This window comes from Perna viridis, chromosome 14, assembly GCF_037379345.1.
Source record: "Perna viridis isolate PV_CMFRI_1.1 ecotype Kerala chromosome 14, ASM3737934v1, whole genome shotgun sequence".
NCBI lineage: Eukaryota > Metazoa > Mollusca > Bivalvia > Mytilida > Mytilidae > Perna > Perna viridis.
In genome coordinates, this window is record NC_142458.1 from 27654780 (window position 1) to 27677678 (window position 22899).

The window sequence follows — 22899 nt, forward strand, 5'->3', positions numbered from 1 at the left end:
GGGAATACTAAATTTACATCTCTGGACGCCTTCAATGAAATTGAATCAGAAATGTTCCAATTATGCGAACAAGGTGATCCTATTGGACTTTTGGGCGATTTTAATGCCAAAACTGGAACTTTAAAAGATTATGTTGAAACTGATAAATCTTTACTAGATATTTTTGACATGTTAGACGATGTTGATCTTATTAATTTTATGTATGATTATGAGAATATTGTAAAAGCTGGTGCTTAGTTAATCAGAAAAAGTACTTGTACTGCTAGAACAAATACTTATGGTCATATGCTTCTCGATATGTGTAGAAAAAATAATATCTATATTGTAAATGGAAGATTGGGTAAAGATAAGCATGCCGGTGAATGTACATGTCAAGACGTTTCTGTAATTGATTATTTCTTAGCGTCTTCTAAATTACTTTTCCATATTTTAGATTTTGAAGTTAAAGATTTTTCACCTCAATTTTCAGATGTACATAAACAGCTTCATATTTCGTTTAAAAACTATCGTACGGGTAGTAAGCAGATCGATATCGAAAATAATAAACCGAAATCCAGTCAAGCGAAGAACTGGAAGTGCGAAAAATCAGAGGAATACGTAAACAATTTTCTCTCTGATGATAGATTGCAAAATATTATCAGCGAAGTAGATGAATTATTCGCCAGACATGAAATCGGTGACGTACCGAGTCAAGTAGATATCAACAACATTATAGACACCATAGGTATGGTGTTTGGTATTAAATCTGCGCATTCGGATAAGACACGTGAAACAGACGGTTCACCTGCCAAAACGCCCTGGTTTGATAATGATTGTAAAAAAAGGCGTAAGGCTTTTCATGCGGCTAGAATAAATTACAGCCTGAATAAGACCGTAGATAATCGAAATAATATGAACTTAGCAAGTCGTGAATACAAGAATGTGCTTAACAAAGCATATTCAAGCTTTCGTTCGAAGTTATCCGCAGATATAAGAGAAGCCTCGAAGAATAATCAGAAGAAATTTTGGGAAATACTTAAGCGATGCACTAATGCTAGTAAATCGGATGTAAAAGTTCCGCTAGATGAACTATACGATTATTTTAAAAATATCAACTCGTCAGAAGACGAAGTTGATAATGATCTAGATCCAGATAACGATGAATTCCGCGAACGCGATCTTGCTGACCGCATACTTAACTGTCCTATTGATGCGTCGGAGATAGAAAAGGTCATTAAGAATTTGCCTAATAACAAGGCTATGGGAATCGATTGTATCAGGAATGAGTACTTAAAAAGTACCCTTCATATATTGCTTCCCACATGCGTAAAAATCTTTAACGTTATTTTTGATACCGTATAGTTCCAGAAAGTTGGACTTTAGGCATGATACAACCAATTTATAAGAATAAGGGTGATGTACAAGATCCGTCGAACTATAGACCGATAAGTTTATAAAGCTGTTTTAGTAAAGTTTTTACGAGCATTTTGAATAATAGACTTACCTCATTTGCAGATGAAATTAACCTGATTTCACCAGTACAAGCCGGTTTTCGGAGGAACCATTCGACTTTATAATATTTTCATTTTAAACTCATTTATAGAACTTTATTTTTTACATAAAAAGAAGCTGTTTTGTACATTTGTCGATTTTAGCAAAGCTTTTGATAAAGTCAGCAGAAGTGGATTGTGGACAAAAATGTTAAGGTCTGGTATAAATGGAAAGTGTTTCTCTGTTATAAAAAATATGTACCAAAACGTAAAATCATGTGTTAGAAAAGATGGCGAATGCTCTGATTTCTTTAATTGTTCTATAGGCGTTCGCCAAGGAGAAAATTTGTCTCCCTTTCTTTTTTCAATTTTCCTGAATGATTTGGAAAGCTTTTTTGATAATCATGATGTTTCATCTTTACAAACTATAGATGATCTTTTGGCCCAGCATATAGATGAGTTTATGAAGATGTTTCTTTTGTTATACGCTGACGATACATTACTGTTTTCAGAAACGTATGATAGCATGCAAAAAGTTTTAAATGTGTTCAATGAGTATTGTAAACTATGGAAACTCGAAGTAAAACAAAAGTTGTTATTTTTTCTAAGAGAAAGTTTCGTCCTGCAGCACCATTATTGTTTGACGGTCATGATCTAGAATATATAGACTGCTACTCCTACTTGGGAATTTTATTTCAATATAATTGTAATTTCGTTCACACCAAAAAGAAGTTAGTAGAGCAAGCTCAAAAGGCTTTATATGCAGTCTATTATAAGATCAGAAATCTTAATTTGCCAATTGATTTACAGTTAAAATTTTTTGACTCTTTAGTAGCCCCTATTTTACTTTACGGAAGTGAAATTTGGGGGACTGGGAAGAACGATAATATAGAAAAAGTACATTTACAATTTTTGAAAAGAATTTTGGGTGTGAGAATATCTACTCCAAATTTTTTGGTTTATGGAGAGACGAGTAGATACCCCCTGGACATCAGTATAAAATGTAGAGCATTATGTTTTTGGAGCATATTGATGTCCACAGAAAAGTTGTCATCCAAGATTTATAGATTATTATATAACTTGTATAAGAGGTCAAAGTCAGATTATGTTTGTTAAGAATATTGAATCTATTTTCGACAATGCAGGACTAAGCTTTATATTTGGATACCAGATGCAAGTTGAGGTTAAAATGATCAAGTTTCATATAAAACAGATTTTGATAGATCAATTTGTACAACATTGGTGTTCACAAATAAGTGTATCATCAAGAGGATATTTTTACTCTTTATTTAAACAAGAATTTTGCATAGAACCATACTTATTAAGACTTGAACAAAAACATAGAATTTACATTACGAAGTTTCGACTTAGTAATTTTCGTATACCTGTTGAAACTGGACGTTGGTATCACATAGATAGAGAAAATAGAAAATGTACAAAATGTTCGTTAGATGTTGTTGGTGACGAATAACACTACCTTTTTGTTTGTAACAACCAAGAAATAATAACATTACGAAATAAATATATCCCAAATTATTATGTGCAAAACTGTAGTATTGTCAAAATGGCGGATATGTTCTCTTTGTGTCACACTAATCTTTTGAAAAATGTATCTTTATTTTTGAAAAGACTCGGAAAACTTTTTGCCTAGAAGTAATTTATTCCTGTCCGCTATGTTTCTTTACTTCCATATATATATGTCACTTTGTCTTTGTCTTTGTATGTTTGATATGTTGTATGTTGTAACGTTTGTTTGCTCATGTTGCACACTGTGCCTGAGCTTTTCTAAATAAAATCTTGAATCTTGAACCTTGAATCTACAGGAAGTGGTGGATTAACTGCTAATTAACGAGAAGGAATCGTTTACCGGTAATAATATTTAGATTAAGGAATAAAAAGAAACCGAATTTAATGTTTTATGATTACAGAAGCGTATTAGGGACATCCAAAATTATATTTTTAAATCAAAATTTCGCCCTTAAAAATCCCATAAAAAATAGTGTTAGAATCCCCCAGATATATATAATCTGATAAAAAAAAATTCCTCTAGTATGAATTTTACGACTAACTATGTATAGAATAAATTAAACTAATCTTTATTTACACTGGTGTGCCGACTTAGTAGGCCTTTTTTTCCGAAAATCTCCAATATATTTCAATACTAATACGGGACAAAAGTAAGTTTGAAAATTTTTACCTGTAGTTATTGAAATGGATACGTATTAAATTAATCATAGTAGAGAGTATTATTCAAATTTTAACATATTTAAAATTCGTAACACCAGCCCACAGTCGTTTCGATTTTATTTTCGAATTTCATGAAGGTTGCACTCATCGTATATCTCGTTTATTTTCTTTACGGTTGATGACCAAAAAAAAGTAAAAAAATAATTACTCCTCAATCTTAGTACACACGTGCACGAAGGTCTAATCATGATAAAATCACCTACATGAATACGTCTTCCAAGGTACATGTAAGTGTCGTTAGCTAATACGCGCCGGTTAACTGTCCAGTTTCATTTCACAATACTTTAAACCACACCCTCAATATTTCTATAATTTATTCCCTGTCAATCAACGTTACTGCATCTTCACTTAAAACCACACCCTTGACATTTTGTTTATTTGATTACCTGTCAATCAAAGGTCCGAGATAGAACACCAGCACCTTTAGCCACCGTGAGAAATTCAAAGTAAAATAATGCAGTGCCGTAAAAAGGGAGGCTGTTGAAAATAGATTCATCTTTCAAAGGGGCTGCACATCCGATCTTAGCTGATTTTCTCTAAGAATTTTAAATATTATAAGGAAAAGGAGGTTGCACTTTTTCCATCACATGGTCGTTAAAGTATTTTTCTCAGAATTCATCTTAAAGATTAGTTGTTGTTTCCAAATTCAGATAAGATATGTTGAACTATTCGGTATTTCTGAAAATATTCTAATCCAACAAGTAACACTTGATTAACATTAAATCAAAATGCGTGGGCAACGTGGACCGCGACCAACCACGTGTCCACCGTGGGCCGGTAGGAACGTGTGCAAGGGTGTCCACCACTGCCCACCCCCACCGTGGGAAAAGGGAATCGTCAAAATGGTCGTTAGCCGTAGTGTATGTTTTAGTTACTTTATATTCTGTGTTGTGTTTGTCCGTTTTCCATGTTTGGTCTTTGTCCCTGGATTACTTTCTTTTGATTTCCGCTAGAACCTTGGTTCCCTTGATTACTCTTCTACACACAAAATAGTGATATCAATTAGTCATGTCAGGTGTGAAGGTTCAATTAGCACTCACTGAGGTTCAAATTTACTGAATAGATTTGCTACAAGTCCCTCTTTATTATACACAGAAAATCTATGATGGACCACCTGGGGAATTTCAGTTTTCACAAACTCTGACAGGCAAAATTCTACATGTAATAAAGATTTTACAATGGCAAAATAAAAATGTTGCATCCAAATAATAATGATTGCACAGTTACGGTATATTCAAATACAAACATGTTCATGTATTAATATGGTGATTCAAGTTTTTGTACATACAAGTACATGTGATAGAAATACCTAAATACATGTACATGCATTTGAAACTCTCATGAAAATTTTTTTGCCTTTCGAACGTCATCATTCCAATCAAACACAATCAATCTACTACTGTAAATACATGTACATTATAATAAATAGTTACGTAAAAAATATAAAGTGTTTGAGGAAAGTTTTAGAAATCCACTTCATACATGTACATGTATTCAGCATGCCACCTACCTGATGCTCCCAAAGACTAGTACTTACAAAAGTTGTATTAGCTTCTACTGATTGTTTATTAATTATGTCATGGGTTTCAATTTTTTAGGCCAAGGTTTTGGAAATTTGACATGCTTGAGTGTTCTAGATGTACATGTATTGGCTGATTCTGATCTGAACTCATCAGAAACTGTTAATAAACAGTTCAAAATGTACATGTTTACTTACAGCTCTTAAGACTTCCAAAAACAAAACATTTAAAAGTAGAAGTAAGAAAATAGTCACGCATATTACTATGAAGGCGACATCATTCAATGCTAATTATAGTTGTCTTAGTTTCTCACTGACCTAACAATTAAGGAAGATATGTTTCAAGTGACTGGGTCATACATATGAAAGTACTTAGAAAACTAATTCACAGTGTCAATTGCCAGTAATGCTGAGAAAACTAATTCACAGTGTCAATTGTCAGTAATTCTGTCTATATTTCCTCCATTTATAGTGACCAAGTTTATACAAAAATATTACTGGTTCTTAAGATTAGAATATTGAGGCTTCTTAGTTTATTTAAAAATGCATACTGTATATACGTGTACATGTACATTGTACATGTATATAACTTCATGTCATTTTAATTTACTTCAGATTTATCTTTTTCTTAAAATGTGGACCAAAGATGGCCCTTTATTGCATCTTATATTTAGTTTCATAAAAGGTTGTCATAGGCCCATTTTGACCACTACCTCAAAAACCAAACCAAACCATCCTTTGTGCCAACTGTGGTATAAATGTTACTGTTATATAAACCTCAGTACTTTGATTTAAAATACGTGTAACCTCTTCCATGAAAAAGATATTTGCTCAAAATGCCATCATCCCCAATGGAAATCAGTCAAGACCTATGTTAACCTCTATAACTGGTGCTATGTGTAATATATTATTAGTATTCTATACCTGTATCTTCGTCAGAAGAGTCTTCTGATTTTTCATCATCATCATCTCGATGACTTTTTTGGCGTTTTAGAGACTGTTTCTTTTTTGGTTCCGATGGTTTTGTAGGCCTTGAACTTATTTCCCCATTAGTTAACTTTTCAATAGCACTGTTCCTTAAAATGGCCACCTCATCTGAAAAGTTTGAAGATTTGTATCCACTGCTTCTTCTACCAATTTCCTCTCCGGCTTCAATCTCTTTCAGAAAACCAAAAGCATCACTGACAATTTCAGTTGTCCTTTGCCTACGGGTTGGTGAGGTTATAGACTTTGGTCGCATCTTTACAACCTCATCATTTTGATTCTCATATTCAACTTTTTCTTCTGTTGATTTAAAATCACTCTTCTCAGTTTTATCATCGTTACAATTATTTTCATCATTCAAGTTTAATTGAAGGACTCCATTTCTCACTACACTCTTATCACCTGCATTATTTTCAATGTCATCATTTACTGTTTCTAAAGAAATGACCTCAGCACATGACCTTTCATGTGTGTCTGAAGACAACCTTTCACTATCGCTACAACCTGAATCTCCATCATCTTCAATATTAGGCACAACCAAAAAATTGTTATCACAACCTAAAGTCTGATCATCTCCTTTTAAATTTGTGTTTTCTGACTTATTCCCACTTTCTTCCACAATATCCTTTTTGTGCACTTTAATATCTTTTGTTTCAACATTTGATACAATTTCGCAAGAACTTATGGTCTTAGTACCATCAACAGAACCTTTTTTTGAGTGTAATTGATCAGTTACACCTTCATTTACATCACTGGCTAACATGGAGTTGATACCACTGTCTATTTTCATTTCAATGTTACTATTGACATCTGAATATCCATCCTTTACATGTCCATTACAGCGTGTTCCATTCTCTTCAATTCTATCGACGCACAAAGTCTCTCGTAATTTGTTGTTTGCTAAATTTTTGGCAATTATTCCAGATTCACTTACTGCTCTTTTCAGGAGTGGGGCTTCGTGTGGAGCAGTAGACTCGTGAATTTTGTACTCAGCTGAGTCCAAAAAACAAAAGGCCTCATTGATAGATAGAGTTGTTCTCTGTCCAGGTATGTTGTTTTCCATTGTAGAATGTGTAGTGGCTACATGAACATGGCTGGGTAATACTATATGTTGTTGATAGGATTTGTTCTCATGAACAACAGCCCTCAATATCTAAAATATAAATACATGTAAAAAATATTAATGATATTTGTGCAACAATTTCAGTGATTTTGCTTCCCTTATCAAAAATGTTACTTCCTTATATTGAAGGATCAAAGTGCTCATTATATACATTTTTTTTGTAGTTTGATGAACATAAGCAGAGGCGGATACAGGACCTCAGGTTAGGGGGTGTAAATAGAATTTAAGAAAATTTTGTGGGTAAAATTTGTGAAAAATCAAGAATTTATGCAAAAAAAAAAAATTTTTTTTCAATTCTAACGGGGTGTACGTCCGGCACACCCGTCCTTGGATCCGCGCTTGATAATAATTAAAAACAACTACATTGTATACATGTATATACAGTAGATTCCTCTTACTAGCATACCTAATTTGTCAGAAAAAAAAGATGCAAATCATAGAAATAAGCTATTATCAGGAATGTTGGTGTGGTGTAATGGTTTGATTCTCCTATATAAACAACTCCAGGGCATTGGTTAAACCAAAATAATGAAATTACAAACAAAATAATAAAGTTATATGGCTTTTTGACAAATTTTACTATAATAACATAATATCAAACAGATGAATTAGCTACACCTTTTAACTGAGTAATTGTTAAAAATACATCATTAAGACCAGAAAAGTCATTTTTTATAACATTTTGGAAAAAAAAAATTATGCAATAAACAGGAATGTCTGTTTAGACCTATGCTATTAAGAGGAATTTTTAACAGAGGAGATGGAAAATAATTTGGTTCTCGAAAATGCTATGCAATTAAGTGGAAATCTTTGTATATATTAATGGATCGACTTGTGTAATGTAACACTAAGTGTTACAGATAAAACCAGGTAAGGTAAGACTAATAAACATTTTCAGCACCCCAATTACATGTACAATGTTTTATATTAAAGGTTATCAGGTAACTACACCTTTTTACTTATGTCTTTAGCACTTCCAGAATGCCATGATTCTTTCACAAACAAATTACAATTAAAAAGAAAAGTAAATAATAAAAGCCTGTTTTATGAAATGGCAATACATTTTTTGTTGTAGGAATTTTTTTCTGGAAAATGGGAATCAAACAATATTTTTTTAGTCTAGCTTGAATAAACCACACAGGTGAAGGCAGATAGAAACAAGGTAACTTTAAGGCTGAATTAAAAAAAAAAACCTACTTTTTACATTATATCACAAGAAAGCTGAACAATGAATATGTTATAAACATATAAACATGAGGAAATGTTTAGTACAGGTTGTCACTATCTTCAAGGCCAAAAAAGATAAGTCTTGTTTCCTGCTACCAGCAAGAGAAAAATTGGGGAGGTAGGTAGGGAAACTTCTGTTTTTCAGAAACATTTTACTTAACAATAATGGGGAAACAGTCTAGATTGTAACAGTGCTTGAGCTAAAATGGCAATTAAATGGTTAGGCTAGGCACAATAGAAAAAAAGGAATTCCATAGACATTGATGTACATGTATTTTAATAATGCATGAAATGTGAAATACCGAGAATAAAAATAATCTAAATCAAAATATCTCGTTGAATCTGGTAATTAATCTTACACCTGTAACATAACTAAACTTCTTAATATATGTATAATATAATAGTATATTTACAAAAGGACAAACCATCACTCATAGGTATAATTATCTCCCCTTGATTTTCAAAATTTAAAACACAGTTTAGTCTTTCCCTGATCTAGAAAGGTTGTGCTCACAAATCTCAACCTGTAGGTATAATTATCTCCCCTTGTGAACCTCAGGTTTCAGGTACCAGTATCGTATTGCATATCCCTGAGTGGGTGTACATCAAAACATGGATGCTATAAAAATATAGTGCATTTTCTTTTTGCCTCTCTACAAACTAATGTTTTGTCAAAAGATATGAACAATGACTTATAAAATAGAGCAAACATCACACTGGAAGATGAAGAACTTTTTTAAGAGAAAATCTAACATAATATCATAAAAATGTTCCACTGAAAAGGTTGGTTTGGTGAGTGCAAAACGAAAGAGATAGTAGGGAAAATGGCTATTTATAGTTCATGACTACTTTTCTGTTCGATCTTCGTTGACTCATCCTATTTTCTTTGCGGGAAATTATTTTTTCACATGTCCTTAGAAATGCTACATAAGTGAAAGTTTTATTGAATCAATTTACATATTTTTTAAAAAATCCTAAAAATATGCACTTCACTATAGAAGTCTATGGGAAAATTAATACGATACTGAGACCTAGTAAGCCAGTTTTTCAAGTAAAGTTTGATATTCAGCAAGTGGTCTTTACCAGCTGAAAAAGTAGTACCCCAATGCAGGTAACACTTTTAAGATGAATTAGTCAAATTTTGAACCTTATTTTTTATGGTAGCTCTGGTTTTTTGCATTTATGGTTAATCTTTACCAAATTTGGAAATGCATTTTGTTTTCATGAATTTGTAGGATATCAGTTCAATAAAATTATTATCTTTACTATTTATGATGAGCATATCTATATTCAGGTAACCTAAAGCAAGTAATACTCCTGCATAAAGGATAGTTTTCAAATTACAACACATTTTAAGTATGTGGTTAAGACTTGAAAATAGTCATTTTCCATACATTGCCTCTTCATTTATGAAAAAATGAATATTTTTTTAATTTTTTGTTTTTCTATCAAATAAATAGCTAAAATGAGTTGCCATATAACTGTGTGGTTGATTTAAACACAGAAATGTCACAAAAGTCAACAGCCAATATTTTAGTGGACTTTTTTTAGTGGTTCAAAAGGACAGATTCTAATGCGGCAAGAAAAATAATGGTGTTTTTTCATATAAAAACTGAATTTTTTCAAAAAGTATCTAAAGCATACAATTGTTATTATAATATTTACACTAGTAAACTATTTTTCTTGCATTATAACTATCTGTTTTAAAGAAAAAATCCTTTTCCTGTTATATTGAGGTCCATTTGTATCTGCCTGGGGTACCAAAATGGCTTAAAATCTGTATTTTCTGCATATGAAAAGCTATATTTTTTTAAAACTATGATATTGGTATACTTTTTTCTGGATTTATTATAATCGAAATGACCATATCTATAGTTTAAAACAGTTGGTTGTACCGGTACATATACTTACTTTAAACAAGAGGCTCCCTTGAGTTACAGACAAAAAAGGAGGTTCGGATATTAATATTTCCATATATGGAACTCACAAGTGGGGATTGAATAATGATTTGGAACTCATAGTACAGCTCATGTATCTACCATGTCAGAATAAACCACAAATTTGCTTAGTTTGACTAATGCAGCAGCTTTTTATCAAAAGTAATATTTTCTGGCTAACATTGAGATATTAGTCTTATGCCTGGAATAGGGTACCTATATAAAAATTTTAATAGAAAACTCATGTTTGCAGCAGGGCAATGATATTCTGAATTTTCAGTATGAAAATGAATACTCTAGCAGACAAACAAAAACTTTTATGATTATATTGAAATGTTTATTAGTAATAGGTACCAGTATCGTATTGCATATCCCTGAGCGGGTGTACGTCAAAACATGGATGCTATAAAAATATAGTGCATTTTCTTTTTGCCTCTCTACAAACTAATGTTTTGTCAAAAGATATGAACAATGACTTATAAAATAGAGCAAACATCACACTGGAAGATGAAGAACTTTTTAAAGAGAAAATCTAACATAATATCATAAAAATGTTCCACTGAAAAGGTTGGTTTGGTGAGTGCAAAACGAAAGAGATAGTAGGGAAAATGGCTATTTATAGTTCATGACTACTTTTCTGTCCGATCTTCATGGACTCACCCTATTTGCAGGAAATTATTTTTTCACATGTCCTTAGAAATGCTACATAAGTGAAAGTTTTATCGAATCAATTTACATATTTTTAAAAAATCCTAAAAATATGCACTTCACTATAGAAGTCTATGGGAAAATTAATACGATACTGAGACCTTCACTACCACTCATGGGTCAAATGGCCGACCCCTATATGTGGTACAAAATACACACTGTACCTAGATCTATGCATTGTAAAAGCATAATTTGTGTGTATGTTGATCAAAAGTAATCAAAATAAAGCTGAGAATGTGTACTTTAAAATCACTTTTTTTATTTTACTACAAAAGTGTATGAATATTATTTACATGTGTAATTGGCCTCCATGCTGTCAGTTAGCATAAATGGTAAAAATGTGGGTTTTCATTATTATTTATTCAAGACAATTTCTTGAAAAACTTCAACAATCGTCGTACCATTTGCATATTGTTTTTTTTCCAAGCTTTGCAATGGTATGCAACTGTAAGATGTCATTTGTCCTGAGAAATCTTGAACATTACTTCTTTAAATATGTCAAGTATAATGGAAAAAGTTGAAGTGATTAGTGAGATTCAAGCGGTAGGTATGTTTACAATGTACCTCCCCTTGTGGACCTCAAATAATGTAAATATAAATATAAAACAGTTAACTGACCAGCAAGATGAATAGTATCAGTTTTTAAAAAGAAAATGATTGGTCGACAATTTTTTTGTTGCCAAATATTATGTATCAGGAAAAAGCCACTATCTTTAGCAAACTATTTATCATGAAAAAGTCTCTCAGTCTATCTTGATTACAGTGTAAATCAACAAATCCAGTTTCCTTCTTATATCATTGATAAAATTAAAAGTTGGATAATCTAAAATACTTCCTTAAATTTCTCCACTTTTATCAAATGTTCAAGTGTCTTGCTTAAAGTACACGGATGGCTAAGGTTTTTAAAACTTTTATGGGCCTTAAGATGGTATATATCAAAGGAAAGACAAACTAATGTAGTTTTTTGAAACTCATACATATCTTAGTGAAATAATGTTAAAGTTTTCTGCTATTGCCAATTAATTACTCAGTAATTAAGTATATTTAGTAGTTCAATGTGTGAAAATTCCCAACTTCAAGCTCATTTTGCAACACTATTGTTGCAGATTGAATCAAGGACAATTTTGTTTAATTTGTTTCTTACTTATTATAGAATATTTAGGTATACATTGTAATATTCTCGTGATGTGTCCTTATTTCTTTATCAATGAAAATGCACTAAAATGCCACTATTTTTAAGGGCTTTTGGTTGAGTTATTAAATTTTTAATCCCCACCCCCACATTTTTAATGCAAAATAACAGATTTCTTAGAAAAAAAAATGATATTCAAAAACTACATTAATTTATCTTTTCATTGATGTACAATATTATTAGATTATTTAATATTTTTTCAATGAGATGGCAAAAGAAACTCCGCAAGTTGAAAAAAATATTAAAGAATTTGTTGATCACTGTTTTGCTGAAGTGCATAGTATTAGTTTTCTTTTATTTTAAGTTTTCCTGACCTAAATATGTAAGTTATATAAGCGCTGTAAAGTTTCCTTTCAGGACTTTTTGTCAGCAGAGTGCTACTTGACGTCACATGTTGTGCAGCTTTGATACAAATAATTTGAAAAAATTTGGTGAACTATGATGGTCACATTTAAAATTTGTGGGATAATTTTGGCATTTATTCATTCTAATAAATTAAGTAACTGTATTTAATCATTATCATTATATTGCAAACCAGTACTGGTTTAATCCTGCTTTGCCCACTTTGAATTACCCCAATTATCAATCAGTTGTATAAACAAAATAAATACAAAGGGTTCACTAACCATGAAGTTGTATAGTCTGTATTAAAATACCCCACTATGTGTCATACATATATAAAAATGTATGTTTCTGTATGTATTTGTAAGCAAAAATTGCTTTCACCGTGTCTTCTTTTGATGTATAAAAATGTAGAAAAAGGAAAGAAGCGCATATCCAATATAATATATATAATTTTACAGTATGCTACCAGACAGTCTATACTAAAGAAAAAATTCTTAATCCCACTTTTCATTTGTCTTCCAAATGTTCTGGTAGATATGGCCCCTTTTCATGTTCATGTAATAAGTGAAAACTTAATGGCTTCTTTTTTTATATTTCAGAAAATATTTTAATTGTCAAATTTAATTATTTTTTTAATTTGAAAATTAAACTTTCAATTTTTCAGACATCAATATGCAAATATAATAAAAAATAATAAAAAAAATATTTAGTTACAGTATAATATACTACAAAATGAATGATGAAGTACAAATTCATAATTTACAATTGATATTTTTGATTAAGACTCCACTTATGTAAAAAATGATTTTATTTCCGGCGACTTATTGCGAGTGCCTTTTTTACATGACTTCCCTTTACATTCGTAAGTTGAACTAAGTTATTTCGACTGAAAGTTGCTATATTTGATTCTTGCTGGGGGGAGACCTATGAATCTTGATGATTTTGATTTCGAACCTTGTGTTATACACTTCGTATGCGCTGCAGACGAATAAAATTTAATGCTGAGAAACATTTGGTTACATCGACTGCTTGCATATGATGATGTCAGCAAGACATGGTGCTATATATATTATTTTTTTCTCTTACTGCCTAGTACTGTATAGTAAGATAGTGCATATATAATGCACATCTGTTATTAACATTTTTTTTCTTTTTTTTATTTATTCATTTATATTTGTATGTTTTTTTATCTTTATTGTTTAATCCTACACTGAGTTTGTACTTGTAACCTCTGTCTAAGGGATATACAGAATTGATTATGAGAAGGAAAGAAAAAAATGCATATTGCTCTTAATTTAATAGTTGATCATAAATTTGCATGTAAAATTATATCTACATTTCAGAAACAAACTTTAATTGTTAAAACAACGCAATCCCCTATGTCTATATAAACCTTCAATTAAAAGTGGGCAAACCGGGATGACACCACAGTATTTGGTTATTTGGGTTGTTAAATATTCCTACACTGTTGCTTGTATGTCACATGAGGGCACAGCGATAACTAGCGATAACTTTCATTCTCACTCGACTGGTGTGCCTGTGAGATAGAAAATGATTGTATAGCAAGATCAAAGGGATTTTAAACAAAATAGTGATTAAGCTGTATGCCCTTTGGATCCACTAAACTTGATACTTAAAGCAATTTTTAATATACACCTGTTTAGAGAATTAATATTGAACACTAAGGCACCATGCAACCATTTTTATACTGAGGGATAACTTTGAAAAAAATTTAATTATTCCAAATTTGAGCAATTATTTTTTCATTCAGCCATGGACAGAAAAAAATGTGTTTCAATATTTCCCCCTATTACTTCACAATCTAGCTTTTCAAATAAAAAAAAATTAACTCCAGCTGCTGCAGAAAAAAAAAATTTCGGGCTTGTGCAAACAAATTTTTTCTAACTGAACATAAATTTGAGAAGAAAATGGCTTCAGCAATCCACTCTCACTAATTACAATAACAATTAAGAAGCACCAAGAAGTGACAAGAACCACCAACAGATGTCTAGAAAAAGCGTTAAGACGTCAAGTCTCGACTCAAGACGAGGGGAAAGAAGATTTTTATATATCTAGTATATATGCAACTTCATTCTCTTACAGGTTCCACCTACCTCATATAATGTTAAATCAATACCTTTATCTCTTTGAGGATCTACATGTACCTCAACATAGCCTTCTATTCTAAACTGAAGTATGAATGGACAAGCTTGCAATATTATTATTAAAGCTTTGTTTCATTTAAATTGTCTTCAGACTTCCCAGCTTTTAAACCAAATTTAGCCTCCAATTTGCGACACAGTCAGTTATTACACAGTTAAATTTTGCTTAGAGCAAGATAGTAAAGCATAATTGGATAAATACCATCTATTGGAATGTAAAATCAACATTCCTCCATCTTTAGCAGAAAACAACTTCCTGGTCTAAATTGAGGCTAAAGGATCCTTCATTTCTTATGTGGGAAAACCCATCTCAGACCATAAAATGCTTCATATTGCCGTTTTATGGATGTTTGACTACTTTAAAACTCTTATAGCACTTCTACTTAATAACCAAATAAAAATTATGAGAAACCTATAGAGTATCAAATTTTCTTGTTTATGGTATAAGGATCCCTACCACAATGGGAATTTCCCCCCATTTGGCGGGAAATTTCAATGTCCTAGCTATTGACTTTACTTGGTGTTGGTGTGGCTTTCTCAATTTCTGTTTTGCTGAATAATAAGGGTAAAGAACCACTCTTACACATGAAATTTATTTTTTAACATGAGTTTAATCTCTAAAAATGGGAGAGTGGGTATACCGACCTTTGTCAAGTTCAACAACAGCCATATATAGAAAATACTTAAACCTGTTTTCCAGTTTATATATTTTTAGGTGTGTGAAAACAAAACATGCCTATCAGTGTTTCTGAATTTTTATTGGAGGCTTAATATTTTGACCAATGTAGTGGGGTTAACCCACTATACCTCAGCTAACCCTAAGGGTCACATTGCACTAAATATTACTTCTTATTTACCAACTAAGTGGATATGTTCAAGCTTTTTTGATTGATATGGTTGGAGGGGGTGGCATAATCAATTTTCTGAGAGCATACAATGTACCTGCCCACTCCCACACTTTGACCTCTTGTCCCACTAATGCAAAATTTAAGGTCGAATACTGATTTTGTAAAGTTGATCTACTCTGAAAACCCTGAATTCAAACCTAAAAAAAATCAGACAAAATATATTACATGCAATTGCTGTCTTAGCAGGTTAGGGAAAGTTTTTGACAGGTAAACAATCAGCAGATCAGAGATGATTGACAAGTAAAAAATGGATCCCAATTGGATCTTTCACCAATTTATGGGACAGCCAATCATTTGTTAATGATTGATTTTCTACTGCACAATTTATCTGACAAACAATGTCGATTTGTGTAGAACCACGTAAAATTACACGGGTTTGTTTAATTCATGAAGTCAGTTATCTGCCTTATAATTTTCAAACACTCTTTACATTTTCTGTTTTTTCAACAGTATATTTGCCAAACGTGTTTACAATAGTTATAGCAAATACTATTCAAATAAATTAGTGATGATTTTTGGAATTTTGGCAGCAGCAATCTTGAATATTTGTTACATTTCCTGAAACATGGTACCTCGTGGTATGTAGAGATGTAGATAAACACTTGACTTAATTAATTGACTTATGCATGGTCTTCTAACAGATGAAATTTCCAAAACCAATGTTCAGCCATTTTCAATATATGCCACAACTATAATGACTGAATTATACAATGTAGGAATGTTGCTGACAAAATTTTTAAACATTAGAAAATGTGAAAATGGTTATAAAGAGTACCGGTAATCAATGGAACCAAGATTCTAGTGGAAATCAAAAGAATGTAATCCATGGACAAAGACCAGACAGGGGAAACAGACACACACAACAAAGAACATAAAAAAACCAAAATAATATGTAAGGTGAGCGTCCTCTGCTTAAAAAATAAAAAAAAATAGATGTAGCATGATTGCCAATGAAACAGTCATACTCCAAATACCAAGCAACATACAAACTTCTACAGGTCACCCTTCGGTCTTCAAGGTTACAGACCACCAATTCAACCAATGAGCATTTGGAATGTACGCAAAAATAGTCCTACGCAGAAATTACCCCTGTTCCTCATAGTGCTGTGAAAAAAGTTCTCATCTTATTTAAAAAATTTAAACAGTTTCTGAAAGGAAAAACACTTCTGTACATTTTGTAGGTGCATTTTGCTTCTTGTGATGTGAAGCCTAATCTCCATAATGGTTCCTAAATATACCCCTATCTTATGAAAACACTGGGATTTCCCATGCTATTTATAGACCCTTCACTTCAGGTGACCAGTCCTGCACTGCAAGTCTGCTAACCCCACATGCCATTCTGAGGATTGTGAGCTGACATATGTAGAATCATGCTGATATATAGTCCTCTGCAGGTTAAAGTTAAGGTAAAGTCCAGAGAAGCCATTGAATATTGTCAAATTAGCATAGAAGCCTATGGGAAGTGGAATTAGTGGTTTCTAGCCTCAATGATAGGCAAAACCCATACCATGAAGCAAGCTGTAAAAAGCACCAAAAACAAATGAAGTGAAACTATTCATAAAAGATGGAAATCTACCTAATCTTCATAGCAAAAACAATATGAATAACAAAGAACATGTTTTTCAGTTGTTTTTTTTAAGAGTATTTAAATTTCAGAATTTTGATAAGGTTTGGAGCAAACCACCACAAAAAGGGGCTTACTAAATGCTATGTATTTTATTACATCACATTCATGTATATTGTCACAAAACACTTGGTCAACTAAAAAGGCCCTGTAGTGCAAGATGGTTGTCTGCCTGTCCTAGGGATTTTCAGAGTTGGCAGGTATGTGAGAGTGTCTTGAGGCTTAGGCCATTGCAGGCATGGTTGCAGTCTGAATTTCCTGACATATCAAAATTAAAATATAAAAAAGGAGGGTAATGCAGAGTCAGAGGAAATTCAGAATAAATTTAATTATGCTTGTGGTATGAGAGCATCTCTAGTGGGCACTGGTTCACATATTTCTTGTTGAACATCTGGTAGGTAACATTTGAAACATGTCCAATGTTTACTTAATTTAAAAATATTCAAAACAATACATCTTTCTTTCCAATATTGATTGCATTCCCTACGTATTTTAGATGCCCCAAGAGTTTAACGTTCTCCAGTGTTACCAGTGTCAAACCTTCCAAGTTCATCAAGTCAAGAAATCGAAAAAATGGAACTGTAAAATGTGTGGGGAAAAACAGTCCATCAAAAAGGTATACTGTGGAAACATTTGACTTGGATTGTGAAAAAAAGTTTAAAATGATTTTAAACAAACTTCTACTTAAATCATGCAGTCTCAATCATGGCTAAGGATGTACATATTAATACTAGAAGTATTTGTCAACTTAGCCACATGAAGCCATATGTATATGAGAACAGGACCCTTTATGAGACTGAATGCCCCTCCCTTTTTTTCTATCTGAAAGATTTTCAAGTATTTTTTTTCTCTTTCTTAAACCCTCAATTCAAGATTAATATCAGAATACAATAGCATGAAAACCTATGATTTTTTTTTTACTCGATATTTTTATTCCCCATACACAGTTAAAATCTCATCTCAAAAACATTATACATCGTTGTTACTCCAAAAAAAATTGTACACCCAGATGCAGATATGTAGTTCTTTGTAGAGATTCCTCATACTTTGTAAAAAACAATTCCAAATTATGTTCCAAATATACAGAATAAGTTTTCAAAATGCTGGTTTCTTTTTTCTTCAGTGTGGTGGATGCATTGTTCAACACATTTTCGGCATTCCAATAGGAACAAATTGTTTCCTCTACTTGCTGACCTATTCCTACACTCTCATGAGACTGACTTTATAGCTGATCTGATCCAGGATCTGAGGAAAATTGTTTAGCTAGATCCTTTAATCTCATTCTCCGCTATATAGATGACATATTATCGTTAAACAATCCTAGTTTTGGTGCTTTTATACATCACATCTACCCTAAAGAACTTGAGATAAAGGATACTTCAGACACTGTGAAGTTAGTTTCATATCTTGACCTACACTTTGAGATCAATGATTATGCACATATAAGAAACAGGACACAGATAGTAACTGACACTGGAGTTTTTGTATTTGTAGTGACCCGTGTTGTATGATTGACAAATACTGTCAATTTAACAGGTCTGAATTATGTAGAACCACGTCTGTAAGCAAATTCTAAAACCAACACTGTGGATACAAAATGTCAGTTACCTCCCTTATAATTTTCTATCTTTTTTTTCTACATTTTCTGAAATTTGAACAGTACAGTATATTTCCCAAGTTTTGTTTGTAATTGTTTTTTGACATACTTTTCCTTTAAAATGGTGATGATTTTGGAAATTTGGTTGCAGCATTCTTGAATATCTGTTCCATTTCTTCAAATGTTTTACCTCCTGGTATGCAGTTATTAATTAAAAAAAAAGGTTTTTAAATGTTTGCAACCTCACAACAAAGGTCAGCATTTAAATTTATTCTCCCTTTTGGACACTGTAATTTCTTTTAAAATATAACTAAAGATTTTCAATGATGTTAATGTCAGGTGATTGTGGTGGCCAGGACATGTTTTTATATGGTTTCTTATAATGGAACCTATGGTTGAATACTGTTGATCTTTAGCAATGCACAGGAGTGTTGCCAGTTTGAATGAAATATCTTTCTGTGGGGAAATGTGATGCTGTTAAAAGTTACAAATTCTTTTCTAGTATAATTTAATATTTCTCTGAATTACTGTTCCCTTTAACTTTGGTAATAGTGTTTACACCATTCCATGAAATATAAACCCAAATCAATACATTTATTATATAGATAGCAGTGTTTATTGAATGTTCCCAGTGTAATAAATTTCAGTATGATAATTCACACTGTGAAATACATTTGTTAATTTCACTCTCACACTTTCTCCCGCCAAAGTGTCACAACACAAATATTAATCTGCCATTCACAAAATTTAAAATTCATGTTGAAAAAAAGCAATGAATAATGGAGAAAATCTATGTATTAAATAGGATAATCAATTGGTTTTGGTGAATAACCAAAATATTATCACTGGTGCCAAGACATAAAAAACGCATAAAAATTTCACTCCTAAAATCTAGGCGTTCTTTGGCACTCATGATCATGATTTGGTTATTTTAGTCTTTCCAATTTATTATCCTATTACTACTTCTTACCTAGGCTTCTGCCAGAGTAGTTGGTTGATGAGTAATTTTTGAACTTATTCATTCCATATTCAAATAGTATCTTATTTTTGTCATCCTTCAAAATGAAAAAAAAATATGTTTCATTACATTTCCTAAATGGTTAAATTTCTTTAAAAACTGTTAGTTTAGGACACTTTTACCATAAATATAGGTAAAAAAATCTCAGATGTATCTTTAATTTTTTTTTCTAGTACAGTATATGCTTTTTTACGTACATTATAGGTATATGGACAAGGATCTGGCTATGACTGTCGACAACATGTACAGAAACTAAATATACTGAGAGCTGAGCAAGTAATTTATAGTGCAGCTGAGATTGAGGAAAGTCCAGAGGAGGAATATGACCAGGTAAAAACTTATTTTTTTCTTTTCTTCCATTTTAATTCATTCGAATAATTGATTTTATTACCCTTGCAATAGGTAAAATGTATTGTGGTTGAATTAAAACATATGATTTTTTCTTGGTTTGGTTTAAATTTGTAGCAAAGGATTGTATACCTTTTGCATTGATTTCAGCCACAGGAGGAATCAAATGACAGAGATATATACCAAGCACCTGTCCATACACAGTCTCAGCCAAATAAATGGTCTCAATATGTTGATGCTGAAGATGATAGGGGAGATAACTCTGAAGATGAAGAATTATACACAACAAACAGGAACAGATTTGATGACGTCAATAGAAAATCTAAGAAAAGGTTTTGAAGTTTTTTTATTTGCATATGACTACTCAGGTAGTAATCTCAGTGACATTTTCCCAATATTTTTGCTTCACAATGATTGTATCTGAAAAAGTACCATAAACCAGGGATTTAATGAACAAATGAATTGTGTTACCCGTCTATATCTTTTGTCCTTCCTGAACAAATTCTTGGTTTGTTGTTTGAACTTTCAGAAATTCTACCGTTATCAATAATAACATTTTTCTTTTCATTTCAAACGAATTTCATTATGTTCAATTTTTTTAATTTCTTTAAGCTGCAATTTAGCTGTCATTTTTGTAATTTTTTGTTTCTGTTGAAATATGCCTCAACTTTGAATTATTTCTACTAAATTGTACTTTTCCTGTCTAATTTCATTCAATATCCACAAATAAAATGTGTTAAATACATGTACGTGAAATAGGTGTCTATATATTTATTGTCTTGCAAGACAAAGAATCAACCTAAATAAATTTACATGTACCCCGGTATGTGACTTCTGGTGACCTTAATCCACGCATGTGCTGTAAGGGTCGCTTTTTGAAAACAAATCTGATTGTAAGCGAAAGTGGTTAATCAATGGCAACGAAAACCGTCGGACAGCCGTAAAAATATAATGCAAGGATCCTTTTGAAATTTATTTATTGTGATATAATGTGGCACAAATATGGTCAGTAACTGTCATTATTTATTTGAAAATTAATCACAAAATTACATCTTACACTACAGTGGTAATGGTGGTTTTGACATTTAAGTAGCAGTCTTTGTAAGAATCATGCAAATTCTGTAAAATGTGATACACCCCAAAGAAGGTTACACATTTTCATATTTGTTATCTAGTTGCTTCATAGGTCTATGTGATGAAATGTATAAGTATTTATTTTAATCTGGCTGCTGTTATGAGCTAATTCACATTGAAAATATAAGTGTTTCCATTGTATTTTGGTCTGATTTACTGAGTTACTAGTATCTGCCTTAATTTTGAATTCTACGGTGCATTCTATATAATTTTTATCTTTTAACAACAAGGTTTCTATGAAAAGCTGCATATTATTTTCTGTTTACTTAAGCATTTTAAACAGAATATCAAAAGTAAAAATATGTAGCCTTTCAAACTAAGTATCACATTTAGCATGATTCTTAGCTGTAGTGCTTCTTAAACAGAATGTTACTGTGCATGGTGATAAGAAGGTAAATTTTAAAGTTAGGTCTTTTTCCTTTTCCAGAAAAAGATGCACAGAAGAAAGCATTGGGAACTTGCTGAAGGGAAAGTCTAGTTCAAGAAAGTGTAACCAAGAAAGTCCTACTGGAAATGAACAATTATTTGAGTATGGCAACTTCATGCCAGATGAACAGAACAACCCTAATGTTCAAGAAAGACAAAATATTTTACCTGTAAAAGAATCTTTCCATAGCAGTTCTAGGATAAACAACACTGTTCTTGTTAACACAATTTTGAAGAACAATCATTTCTCACATGACCAACAAAATGTAGTGAGTTCACATGAACTCATAGGTCATAGATCAGCTGATGCTTGGGAAGAAAAAAAAAGAAAAGTTCAAAGTGTATCAAAAGGAATACAAAAAACAAGCAAAACTGTAACAACTAGCTCAAAATGGGGGAAGTTTGTAGAAGATGGTGGGGAGTCATCAAGTGAAGAAAGTGAAAATAATGAAAATTTTTTTATACATCCTGGTTCAGGAGAAAACTATGATTTTATGTTTTCACAAGAAAACCAGGACTCTGAAACTACCGATAGTAATGAAATTTGCCATCACTTTAAAAATTCAGGAGCAGTCTCAAAACTTAGTCTTGTAGATCAGTGTGTCATTAGTAAAACTACCAATTTTCCTGAATATCAAATTAACACAAGTAATTATTCATACAAGACCAGTGATAGCAATGAGAAAACAATGATGTCTCCCCAATCCAGATATCAGATTAATATCCAAAACAAGACAGGACAAGTACCTATGTATGATCAGAGCTGTTTGTTTAAAGTTGGAGAACTGAATGAGACTGATTTTGACCTGGAATTTTAACTTGATCAAATGAATAAAATTATTGTTTCAGCCTTTGTCGTTAAGTTTTAATCAGACTTGCATACATCAAAAGTAAAAAGCAACAAGTTATTTAATTTTTGCTTCTTTGCAGG

General features: G+C 31.9%; 2 protein-coding genes across 8 annotated transcripts in view; one reads left to right on the forward strand and one right to left on the reverse strand.

Annotated features, from left to right (window-relative positions):
• Nucleotides 1-20031, reverse strand: part of LOC148598855 (uncharacterized) — a 45934-nt gene extending 25903 nt beyond the window's left edge. For 2 of the 5 annotated variants that reach the window (XM_088561976.1, XM_088561974.1), the window contains exons 1-2: nucleotides 15116-15172; nucleotides 6160-7372 (exon numbers count right to left, since the gene is read on the reverse strand). In XM_088561976.1, coding sequence (XP_088418102.1) covers nucleotides 6160-7372; nucleotides 15116-15118 — 1216 coding nt within the window. In that variant the 5' untranslated portion in view covers nucleotides 15119-15172. The other 3 variants (XM_088561979.1, XM_088561977.1, XM_088561978.1) reach the window with 3 other exon arrangements.
• Nucleotides 8418-22821, forward strand: LOC148598857 (uncharacterized). Of its 3 annotated transcripts, none has more exons than XM_088561981.1 (5): nucleotides 8418-8504; nucleotides 17942-18061; nucleotides 20265-20390; nucleotides 20559-20740; nucleotides 21970-22821. In XM_088561981.1, exons 2-5 carry the CDS (start codon nucleotides 17942-17944, stop codon nucleotides 22784-22786), a joined length of 1245 nt encoding a protein of 414 aa, XP_088418107.1. In that variant the 5' UTR covers nucleotides 8418-8504; the 3' UTR covers nucleotides 22787-22821. The 3 variants fall into 3 exon arrangements, with proteins under 3 accessions (XP_088418107.1, XP_088418106.1, XP_088418108.1); XM_088561980.1 differs by lacking the exon at nucleotides 8418-8504 and adding an exon at nucleotides 15378-15478; XM_088561982.1 differs by lacking the exon at nucleotides 8418-8504 and adding an exon at nucleotides 15607-15628.
• The last annotated feature ends 78 nt before the right edge of the window (nucleotides 22822-22899 follow it).